The sequence below is a fragment of the Podarcis tiliguerta genome (genome assembly GCF_965153285.1).
Source record: "Podarcis tiliguerta genome assembly, chromosome: 7".
Lineage (NCBI taxonomy): Eukaryota > Metazoa > Chordata > Lepidosauria > Squamata > Lacertidae > Podarcis > Podarcis tiliguerta.
The window spans coordinates 14,202,662-14,214,769 of NC_139540.1; the positions used below are offsets into that span (position 1 = coordinate 14,202,662).

General features: G+C 41.9%; 1 protein-coding gene across 2 annotated transcripts in view; it reads left to right on the forward strand.

Moving 5' to 3' along the window:
• The first annotated feature begins 867 nt into the window (after window positions 1-867).
• The window catches only part of ATAD2 (ATPase family AAA domain containing 2), a 28,135-nt gene continuing 16,894 nt past the window's right edge, over window positions 868-12,108 (forward strand). The window contains exons 1-9 of one of the 2 annotated variants that reach the window (XM_083450397.1): window positions 868-1,013; window positions 4,827-4,969; window positions 8,110-8,159; window positions 8,814-8,982; window positions 9,841-9,943; window positions 10,199-10,289; window positions 10,964-11,068; window positions 11,422-11,539; window positions 11,971-12,078. In XM_083450397.1, the coding sequence (XP_083306523.1) occupies window positions 4,875-4,969; window positions 8,110-8,159; window positions 8,814-8,982; window positions 9,841-9,943; window positions 10,199-10,289; window positions 10,964-11,068; window positions 11,422-11,539; window positions 11,971-12,078 (839 nt within the window). In that variant the 5' untranslated portion in view covers window positions 868-1,013; window positions 4,827-4,874. Of the gene's footprint in view, window positions 2,708-4,826; window positions 4,970-8,109; window positions 8,160-8,813; window positions 8,983-9,840; window positions 9,944-10,198; window positions 10,290-10,963; window positions 11,069-11,421; window positions 11,540-11,970; window positions 12,079-12,108 lie in introns of both variants that reach the window. The other variant, XM_083450396.1, reaches the window with a different exon arrangement.

The window sequence follows — 12,108 nt, forward strand, 5'->3', positions numbered from 1 at the left end:
TGGACCTTAAGGTCCTTCGCGGACCTGTTGAGAAGCGCAACGACGCACCATGGGAACTCAAGGCTGTGTGTGGGTCAGCGGCTGCAGAAACAACAGAAAAGCCTTATGTGGCCCTTCCCTCTACCTTGCACAGCACTGGACTAGATGACCCAAGGGATTTCTTCCCCCTCTACAATGATGTGATTCTAAATGGACTGTGGTCCAATCCAGGAAACCCAATTCCGTCCTGAATTTGCCAGCTTTTAAGATTCATCTGGGCTGTTCTCATTTCTGCCATTTTCAGATGTGTGCCCAATGTTTATTCGCAACACATGATCCTTCGTTTAAGTACGCCTGGCTAAAAGGGCATTCAGTATGCTTGCTTTTCCACCGTCTCATTTTATTAATCGCTGAGTCTTATTGGTGCTTTTACTGCTAATTTTAGAGGGGTGGAGTTGTACATCTTCAACTGTGGATGTGTTGCTGTTTTGTACGCTGTCTTATGAGAAAACTTGCACTGCAAGGCAGGATATCATTATTTTAATAAATAATAACATATACATTTGTATTGTGGTGCCAGGTTTCATGGGTGGGGGGGGGAGGTAAAGACCCACTTTATCAAATAGGCACGAGACTATTAATGGAGAGCAAACTTTTTATCATGAATAAAGGGAAGTGTGTGTTGTGTCCTAGTATTTTTAGGAAGCGGGGCCAAAACTGCAGGAATGAACAGCACAAATTAATCCAGTTAAATGCATAAGATCCAATCAGCGTGGATGTGGCCCATTCTGGAAGGGAGGAATATGCAGAGCACCTTTAAGTGCTTTAATAGATAAGAGGTCAAATTCTTAGTCGATAAAGAGATGAGGGAAACCCCGCCCTCTTCCTTAAGGGAGCGAAAATCTTGCAGGTCTTGTCTGGGGACTTGACCTGAGACCTGACTCGGGGCTGGAGAGAAGAGGCTGGTTTTTGATCCAGGAGAGGCGATCTTCTCCATTTGGGATCTGTTCCGAAAGTTACCTGGGATCTTACCGGTGAGAAAAGCTTCCTGTCTTTTAATACGCTTTTGGGCAGGGCGTCCTTCGTGTTAAAGTCTAGGGCAACGGGGATGAAGGAAATGCAAGATTCCTGGGAAGAGCCACGTTTGGAAAAGCCTGCAGGATCAGGCCAATGACCCATCATCTAGGCCAGCATCCTGATCTCACAGTGGCTAATCCGATGCCCTTGAGAAACCCAAAACAAGGCCTGAGCCCATGAGCCTCTCTTGCGGTTTTCAGCCACTGGTAATGAGGAGCGTTAGGGCAACTTGTCCTCCAAGAATTTCTCTCAGCTTTTAAAAGCCCCCCAATTTGGTGCCCCTCTTATAAGCCTGCTTGTTTTATGAAGGCGAGCATGCATTGCACATGCTTTTTTCCTATGTGCCTGCATGTTGTTGGCTTGGAAGCAAGTCCCGCTTTGCTCCAAGGAACTTACTCGCGGGTAAGCGGAATGGGGGAAAGGGCGCTGGTTGTGCTACTAGGCAGGGTTTTCTCTGCAGAAAAGCAACCGCCTCTTGCATCTTATTTACAGAAAAGTGGTTGCATTCCTGCACTCGCTTGTTTGCCAGCAGCTTACTTCGTAGTAGTTGGCGGCGGATCGCTCCCACCCGGACAGGATCTTTTAAAAAGTAGCCTGTTGGCTGGAAAAAATACTGCTCCGTCTCTCCAAGGTGCGGTTCCTGCCCACCGCGGCGACCGCTTTAAAGCTTTACGTCGCAACGCACTTAATTAGGATATGCAATACTTTGGGCCGGTGTTTGTGTTGCCGCAGGATAGATAGCCTTCCAGCAAAAACTGTTTAGTGCCGAGTACAGATATAGCATGCAGTATCAAAAAAAGCTATCGGGCAACGCGTTGCATTTGCAACAAGGGCTGCGCGCGCTCCTAGTTATTGCGCAATGTTTATTTTGTTAATATTTTTTAAGTTCGGCCCCTCCAAACCCACACTCTGAGCGCGGTTTTGTTTTCCGCAGCAAACTGGCCTCGGGAAGGCGCGGGATTTGAAGCGGGGGGTGGGGGTGGGAGGAGCTTGCGAGGCAGAGCCGCGCGCGCCGGGCCCCGCCAGCCAATCGCGGCGCGGCAACAGCAGCAGGACTAGCGGACTCTCAAAACAACTTCGCGCGCGCCAAAACTTCGGGGGAGAAACACAGAGCTGAGTCCCTCCGCCGGTTTGGGACTACTTGTCCAGCGGCGAACTCACTAACCCTTAGGCTTTTTCCTTTAAAAAGCGTTCTGTAGTAAAAATAGGGAAGGAAGGGAAAGTAGTTCAGAGCCTATGAGGTTTGGCAGGTGTGTTGTATTTTCCTTTCCCGCCGTGAGGTTGAGAAGCAAGCGCTGAGGTGCGGAGGGGTTCGAATGGCGGTTGGGTGAAGCGGCTCCTCCCGGTTTGTGGCGCCAGAATTCGTCGGCGGCGAAGGAGCCTCGTCTGTGGCGGCCAAGGCCTCGTCCAGCTGTCTGGGCGACGCGACGGGAGGGCCATGGTGATGCTCCGAAGCGGCTCGGGCGGCCCTAGCCGTCTAGGCCCGGGCGGCGCTCCCGCCGGCGGCAGCAACTCAGGCGGCGGCCGACGGGGCGCAACGCCGGCGTCGCCTTACGACGCGATGGAGACGAGCTCCGAGTTTCTCTCATTGGAGCTCCCATCGGCTTCCTCGGCAGCGGCCGGCGGAGACAAGGCCCGGAGAGCCGTCGCGGTGAGGAGAAAACCGGGGGGGGGGGGGGAGGCGCACCTTCTACTTTTATTAAGTCCCTTATGGAGATTCAGGTTCCTATCTCAGGGGGGACCACCTTCAGGCGGCAGAGGCTGTTTTATGTGTAATAAATTCATTATTACTATTTTTTTAAAGTTGCTGGCTGCTGCTCCTTGCCACTAGAGGCTTTGGAAGCAGCTGCCCAGAAAAACCGGAGCGCGCGATAAAACCAACTCCAAAACAACGCAGCTGGGCAGCAAAAGTTTCATAACAAGCGGCGAAACGCTGCGTGAAAATCTTGAAAGTTTCGGCCAAAAAACAAAACAACCATTTTGTATGTGGGGTTTTTTGGGGGGGTGACCCAGAAGCTGGGAAGTCGTTGTTTTGTAAATAGTATTTATTGCTTTTTCCACACACCAGAAGCTACGAAGTCTTAAGCGTAGGGAGAACGGCTCTGGATTAGAAACCGAAGTTGCCCATCTAGTTCGTCATCCTTGTCCCCACTCAGCCTGATGTTGATAAGCGCAGGGAACCCAAAGCGCACAGCCATTAGTTAGACGGGTTGGGGGGGGGCAAGCTTAATAATTCCCCTTTTGCCCGCCTCAATCGCCCATATTGCATGGTAGCGAGTGCCACGAGTTTTGAACTATGTGTCCCGAAACTCGCCCTAAGATTCAGCTCCGTTGCATGACAATGCCTTCCAGCAAATTGAGCAATCCGCCCCCTCCAGCTTGTCTTGGAAGCGCTTTTTTTAACAGCAGGCTGTGGGCTTGACTTGCCCAGAGGGTATATCATTGCCCTGTTCGTTTCCTTTGTCATGCAGAGTGCCTTTCTAAACATCTCTCCAAGTTGGGCAGTGGCCCTGTCCCTCCCCCCTTTCTCTGATTCTAGCTATCTTCATTGCACTCAATTGCTCCTTCAGAGTCTTTCAAACATTCAAACACACACACACACATCCCATCCAGCACGGTTGCTCACATTGATCAAACCAAACTACGAGTGGGGTAGATGACAATAGCTTTTTTCTTGGTGATTCTAATGTGGCTGTTGGTTGGGAGTGTAGCCAAGTCAGTTCCACTGTGAGCAGACCTACCTGAAATCAATGAATGTAAGTTGGTAATGCCTATTACTTTTAGTGGGTCTATTGGTTAAGGTTACCAGATGTCCCCGTTTCCCGGATTTACAAATCAGTCCCCTGACAAAATCCTATCATTCCTACTGAAGTTGAAAAGTGTCCCCGGATTCATTGAAAAAAAAATTGGTAACCTTATTCTGAGTAGAACATAATACAGCCCATGCCCTAGCATTCAGGCAGGAGTGGTCTTGAGTACCAGTGAGTACCTACCTACCAACAACCTGCCTTGTCTGAATTGAATCTGTTTATTTGACTTCATCCTGCCTGGTGGTTTTGCATTTCCTGGGTATCTTGGCTCAGATGTAATGGAGAAATAGTTCTTGACTTTAAACCTCCAAACTATCACACACTTGTATTTTAATGTAGATATCATAAGGGACAGAATAGAACTGTGTGGGTCATGCCATGACTCTAGTGGAGAACAGACCCAATTTTTCATTGGAACTTTGGGGTGTATGTGTGTATCTAACTATATATCTATCTACTTGTAAACGTGGCTTTTTACTATTTGTGTACAGTTGAAGAGCATTTGTTGAATGCTTTCATCTCTTAATTTTCAGTTGATGTTTCATGCTCTTGTTAGTTGCCTTAATAATCCTTCGGATTTTACATACACCATGGGTGATCCAAAAGTACCCTTCCAATTCAGTTTTTCTATTGTAAACTAGTTAGTTTAATTTAGGCAGTACATTTAAAACATAATGTGTGATCTTTGGAGTGGCAGTCACATCCTTTTCAGTTAATGTAAATGAGGAGCTGATATGCAACTATTAATCACAAAATATGGAGAGGTTTTTGTCAGTTGTTAATTTATATACCACTTACATGTCAAATTGGCTTTTAAGTGGCTTACAACTATTCAAACATCCATAATTATTTAAAATACACAATAATATTATAGCATCCTTAATTAAAATATACAATAACACAAAAACTAAAAGCAAATAGTACAATGTGCATGTTCCTAATTGGTTTTTACTTCTTCAGGAGTTTTCTTCAGATAAAGAATGTGAACATTTACATTCCTTAAGATCTATGAGGAAAAATAATCAACATTATTCAGACTCTAGTTTTGACAAAAGCGTGACAATGCTGAGTGAGAATGGTATTAACAGGAAACATTTTACAAGGTAATAAATTTTTCTACTTCTTGCAGATATGTTTGTAAGATCATTTTATGTTCTACCTGTATTACTTGTAGCCTAGTTTATTAAGTCCTACACTCTTAAGTACCAGAGTTTTTTTATACACGTGCTGTGCTCCCCGCAGAGTAAATTAGTGCTTACAAATCTGACTGCATGTAGAGCACCTCACATTGCCAGAACTTAAGTGGGCCCAGTTATGCTGATTGCTAATTTTATTCCGTGACTTGGAAATTGTCTTCTTGAGTGAATTTGTCCTTTGGTCATTGTTAGAGAAAATTGTGGTGTAGAAACTACAGCTTTTCTGAGGTGGATTTCAACTAAAGTTCTTGGTTGAATTGCTTGAGGATGATGGCACAGGCTTATATACTTTAAGATTTAAATACCGTATTTTTCGCCCTATAGGACACACTTTTTCCCCTCCAAAAATGAAGGGGAAATGTGTGTGCATCCTATGGGGCAAGTGCAGGGTTTCGCTGAAGCCTGGAGAGCGAGGGGGGTCGGTGCGCACCGACCCCTCTCGCTCTCCAGGCTTCAGGAAGCTATCCGCAAGCCGCGGGAGAGCTGTGCGAAGTCGTGCAGCTCTCCCACGGCTAGCGGAGAGCTTGCCTGCACCCAGAAGCTTGGGGCGCGCTGAGCTTAGCACGCCCCAGGCTTCCAGCTTCACGCAGCTCTCCGCTAGCCGTGGGAGAGCTGCGTGAAGTCGCACAGCTCTCCCACGGCTTGCGGATAGCAGCCTGTTCTGGGGTCGGGGGAAGCTCGGGCTTCCCCAGCCCCGCACCTGGGGGGAAAATAAATTATTTTTTCTTTATTCCCCCCCCCCCAAAAAAAAAACTAGGTGCGTCCTATGGGGCGAAAAATACGGTATTCACATCTTGGACTTCTTGAATGATCATACGTTTCTACTACCATCATGTGAAAAGATTATCTCTTTTAGGGTTTCCTGTTAACTAAGTATTGTGTATATGACATACATATCTGGACAGGCAGCCACTCCATTGACATATGGTGGGCCTTGGCTTATGATGCACCAGTGAATTGTGCTCCATTTTGCTCCTCCCAGCTAGCACTGAAAAGTAACCACAATCCATGGTGAAGTTATGATTGTAGTTTGTTTCAATGCAACAAACCACATTCAGTGAGCCCAAGAACAAATCTTTGCTACAGAATGTATTCAAACATAATTCTAAGCCAGAGATGGTGGTTTGTTTCGTAAAGCCAGGAGAAGCGATTGACTTGATTCATTCATGCGGTAAGCAATGGTTTATGACTATCACATGAGAATTAGGCCAATGCCAAGCAAATTGACTGTAAGCAATATAAACTAGAACATGTATTTATTTAAAATATTTCACTTTTCAGTGGCCAATCAATATTTTCCAAGTAGTTTACTAAATAGTAAAAAGTGCAAATGTGAAAGAAATAAAACATAAGAGCACAGGATAAAAACTTGCAGCATCTTAGAAGAAATAAAAAATTAGGTTTAAAAGGTGGAAGGAAGGGGAGGTTGTTGTCTGGTACTAAGCTTACAGCAAAGTAGGAGCTAGGCAAGCTTCAGGTTATCTCCTGTTTGCCACTCACCTTGCTTCCAGTGGTGAGGGTATCTGGAGAAAGGTATCAGGTCTAATTCTTGACACACAGGCAGATGGATCTAGGAATAGACTTCTTATTAGATACTGGTTTGTTAGTTGGGTAGAGCTTTTAAATAAGTACCTTGCACTTTGAACTGAAGTTTTATGTAATAGGGAGCAAATTCAAACGGTGTGATTATTATCCTACCTTCTGGTTCCTTTTAGCAGTCTTTAACAGCTGTGTCCTCCACTAACTGGAACTTCCAGATGTCTTCAAAGGCCCCATAAAAGAGCATGTTGCAGTAAATCATATCTGGAATTTACTGGAGAATTAATAACTGAGGCCAAGATGTATCTACTCTGGAGAGTCTGTAACTGGTGCTGTCCAAAATACTGTACTTTACATGCCACTGGAGCACTGGATGGCAATAATGGATTTATAATCATCCTCAAACTACACACCTGATTCTTGTGGAATAGGGCAACCCACTCTAGAACTGAATGAACACAGTCTCTCTGAACATGTGAACCAGCCACCAATAGTTCCTACACCTTGGCAGAATAGAACTTCATTGAAAAGAAATTGCAGTGTAGTTATTATATCAGTGAAAACTATTAAAATGTTTTACATTTAAAATGCATTATTTATGTACTAAATACCCCAGAATTACACTGCAGCTTGTGGAGGGCAATCTCCACAGTTAACACAGAAATGTAGTAAGACTGGAAAAATACAAATAATTTTGGTACTAGCGTGCAAAGCCCCAAACATCTTAGGACCAGGGTATCTTAAAGAGCACCTCACTCCCTATAGGCTGCCTAGGTCATAGAGCTTCAGGGCTGACCTTTTGGTGGTGGATCCCGCTCTAGATAGCAGATTTATTTTTACTCAGAAGATAGCATTTAGCCTAGTAGCCCATGCATTATGCTACCCTTCTAGCAGAGGCAAGACCCATTGGTGGAGGTGAGAAGATTCTGACACTGGGTTTTTGGCATACCATAAAAACATTTTTATTTGAAGCATTTCTGGGGTGTTAATTTTATCTGATTAATTTTAATATTCTGTGTTTTTAATGTTTGCTTTTCTACTAATCATGTAGAGATCTATGGTTATAAGCAATTTTAAAAACTCACTTTTTTTTTTTAAAAAAAGAAAGGCTTAGTGTCCAAGCAACATTACTTTTAAAAATGATTTTGGCACTACCTTTTGTTAACTTGAGCTTTTAGAATTGATCTTTTTATAACTGAAAATTGAACAAATAAAAAGGATTTCATAAACTAAGCAAATTCAAATTCTCAAGAGCGCCAGTCCTTATGAAGCTAAAACATTCCCTCAAGCTTTGCATAAGTACAAATTTTCCTTTTGGGTGGTGGGAGAGAACAAAAATATCCTAGTGAGAACTGAGCTGGTGGATGGGTGAAAATGGGAGTATTCTGGAAAAAGAACATATTTGGAACCCTAAAGAGTTGCAGGTCACAGAGTTCAACTCAGTTCCAGTATTGAGCCAAATGAAAATTGGTGAAGTCTTAACTTTGAATCTATTTGTTTCTGTGCAGGCAGCTGGCTAGACAACAAGCAGATAAAAAGAATGAAGATTGTGAATATGGTAAATCTAGTAAAATACAAATCTTGTGAATTATAGAAATGTAGAGTTGTAAAATGATCCAGTGCACCACTGATACCATTCAACCTCCTAGCCTGGGGAAGGTTGACATTTGTGTACCTTTGCAGTGGAAGGACATTCCATAGCTTTCATAGGCACTGTGTCCTGCTGTAGCAAGAATGATCTGACCTAAAACTATGCCACTTATCATATACCTATTGCTCCTTTTGTATTTTTAGAGATAGGGTAAATGAATGTGTCCCGTCAGGCACCATTTCAGAGGACCCCTCTACCATTGGTAGAGGGTGGCTTGCAGAGGTGACAGGGCAGCTGTAACAAGGTGAATGGGTCAGGATAACACTTTTGAACAAGGGGAGTTTCAGATGCTAAATTTTAATGTTTTCTTTTGGCAATGAGAGCCAGTTGCTCCTGGATTTGATTTTACTTTGCTCCCAGAAATACTGCATCCAAACATCAGTTTTGAAAAACCTCACAGAAATACATGATTGACATCATAAGAAGTACCTAGGACTACTGCATAAATACTAAATTTATTTGTGAAACAATTCTCAACGCCAAAGAATAATGCGTAAAAATCTGTTCTTTATGTAAGCCAACAGACTAATGAAAAGAATGTTTGTTTGTTTGAAAACATAGGAACTGTAGTTCGTGTCACTAGGTCTTTGAAAACAGGAATAAATTCGAAGTCTGGTGAACATGTTGCAGAAGAAAATGGGGATGTTGAAGTCCGCCGCAGTTGCAGAATTAGGCGAAGCCGCTTTAGTACTATGAACCAGTCCGTTTTGTTTGACAAGCTTATTACAAAGTAAGGACTTTTTATAGTGTCAAAATGCCTTGAGAAAGCATTTTCTTGAACAACTGTGGTGGAAATGAAAATTTTGTGAAACATGGTATTTCCCCACTTTTAATTTCTGATTGCAGCTTCTTGTATTATACTGGATAGCTCTATAACTACAGGAGTAACTTCAGGGATTAAAATGTTCTGTAGTGGAAAGATGGGACTTAATAGTTATGTTGAGTGTACATGTGGCTCTGCATAGTAGCCTGTTTAAGTTGTTTACTGGAGTGTTTATATTGTTACTATAGTCATAAAACTTGTTGCTAAAATTCAGTTTAAAAGATCCTGCCCTCTGTCAACCAACCAGGTTTATATTGTAAGTTCAATATTACTATTGTTATCATTAAGCTTACAATATAAACATGGCAGACGAAACTGGGTGGGAATTTTTATTGAATTTTACTATTTTGATGTTGTCATGTTCCATTATTACCATATATTTTTATTGATGTGAAATGTCCTGATGCCAAATATGATGAAAAATAGTATAGAAGCACTCAAAATATGAGTAAATCTTTTAGTTCAACCTTAATGCTAAATAAAAATAAACATTCATTAACACCTATGGATTCATCCTCTGATTTCCCACTCAAGCAGCAACTGCTTCAATGGTTTCTTAGTTTTGTTGTAAGATAGGGTGTTAGCTTTGTGATTTGTGCTTGAATAATAGAAAGTTCTGCTATTTCACTTTCAGGTGGGACTGTAGTGAAATTCTTGCTGCCATTCATTTCAAACCTTGCGTATATATAGCTTGCTCTGTTTAACTGATTTGTGTTTTAAAATATTTTTCATGTTGTGTTTGATTACATCTTGCACTTTGTCAAGCACTGCAGAAGCTGTACTACAAAAAATGGATGATATGAAGAAGATGCGTCGGCGACGAATGCTGGATTTGGAGGATCTTGGAGTGTTTAATGATGGAGAAGAGGTACATGTATATACAGATTGTGTAAAAGAATAATTTCTTGCTATTATTCTTTCTTTGTTAAATATGTATTTTGCAATTTTAACTTCAGCTTTGCTTACACCCTGAGCAAGAGGGATGGAGATAGAAAGCTTAAACATTTATTCCATAGTGTTTTGCTACTTTTATTGAGCTGGCCTTAAAGTTGATAGATTCATTGCATGTATGATACGTGTCATGGGATGACTTGAATTACATGTTTTCACTTGTTATTATTAGGAAAACCTTAATGTGTACTCAAGAGGAAAACCAAAAAGAGCAATCCAAAGGATTGATGAAGAAACCACTGATAACCAAGATGGAAGTGCAGGTTATTGTGCTACTTTTAACTTTTTAGAGCTATATTCTGTTTTATTATTTTAATACAATGCAGTGCAATTTCAGCATACTTTTAGGTTTTGAGTGGGTGAATTAGTATACTTCAATAGGATAAAAATTATGCTTCAATTTGGAACCTCTCCCCCCCCCCCGCAAATGTTTTTATTGTTTTTCAGTAAAACAAAATACAAATTAGACCAACGTAACTTGTATACACAATGGGGAACCTTTTTGTTTATAGAAACATCCTTCACCTTAGACATTTAGAAAATGACATGTGGAGATGGTAGTTAATTACTCCAAAAATCCATTTAGTTTGTAGTCCTAAACTCACAAAATTTATTGGGATTTCTGAGGAGATGCTGTTACAGCAGGCATCCTCACCCTTCGGCCCTCCAGATGTTTTGGACTACAATTCCCATCATCCCTGACCACTGGTCCTGTTAGCAAGGGATCATGGGAATTGTAGGCCAAAACCTCTGGAGAGCTGAAGGTTGGGGATGCCTGTATTACAGTCTCTTAAAATAACAAATTGTAATATCTTTTACTGTAGTGAAGCTGTTATTCCTAATCCAAGACTGGCAGTGTCTTAACCGCACTTACAGCCCCAGAATCTGTTGTAAGTCAAGTAAGTTTCTTTAAGCTAAAGAGAATTCTGTTATTTAGAATCTTCAGAAGAAGGTGAAGACCATGAAGATGGAGAAGATAATCAAAAGCGTTACGACCTTAGACAGCGGAAAACAGTTGTGCATTATCAGGCCTCACCAGAAAGTAGGTGTCCACTATACCATCTTTCCCTGGAGTTTATTTACCCTTGCATATTATATTTGGAAAGCTTCGTTATTTTGGTATATCAACCTCTGTTTTGTTTTTGCTTTGTTTTGGCTGTCTTTACGTTTTGCCACACAATTATACATGTTTTCACTAGGTGACTACCAGAAAATCTTCTAGTTTGAATGATTGAGAAGTCTTGTCCCAAAAATGAAAACACAAACTTAGTTCATGTTAGAACTAAACTTAACATATAAGTCTGTGATATTCCCGAATTCTGACATTTTATATTCTCATCAATTAATATGTAAGGGAAAACATGTAACTGTTCTTACTTTGGTGTTTGTTAATAGAACCAAGGCACCAGAGGAAGCCCAAATTGTTTTATCCAGATGCTGCTTCTCCAGTGAGACGAAGATTTTCCTTCAGCCCTGCGGGATCAAGGAGTCCTTATTGTAAGAAGATTAACAGGTTTGTTGATTTGTTGTGTATTAGTGCTCCAGTATTATCAGTGCATGAATGTTTTCTCTCCTGACTTACTCAACAACTTGGCTATATGGTTTCAAATCAGCTGCACTTTCCTTCAGTTGTACTTGCTGTTATGACTTCTTCATCTATAGCAAATTGTGTAAAGCAAGGGTGGCCAACTCCGAAGAGAGTGTGATCTACTCACACAGTTAAAAACTGGCAGTGATCTACCCCCTTTTGGGGGGTTCAGGTCAAAGTTGTTGAGCTTCTTTGGGGGGGGGGGAGCCTGTGATCTACTACCAAACATATCTGCATGCAGCTTACCCACTTTGCTGATACATTGAATAATTTGGATGCCTTAACTGGCCGTGTAAATTAATTGTTCAATTTTTCACAGTGACCACTTAACAGGTTTTGTCTTCCAATTAAAACAGACGAAAACATGCAATTCACAATAGTGATTCTACATCTTCATCTTCTTCTGATGACGAGCAACGCTTTGAAAGGCGTAGGAAACGAAGTCGGAGCAAAGCATTAAGCAGGTATTCTGCAACTTTTGGACTCAGAATAAC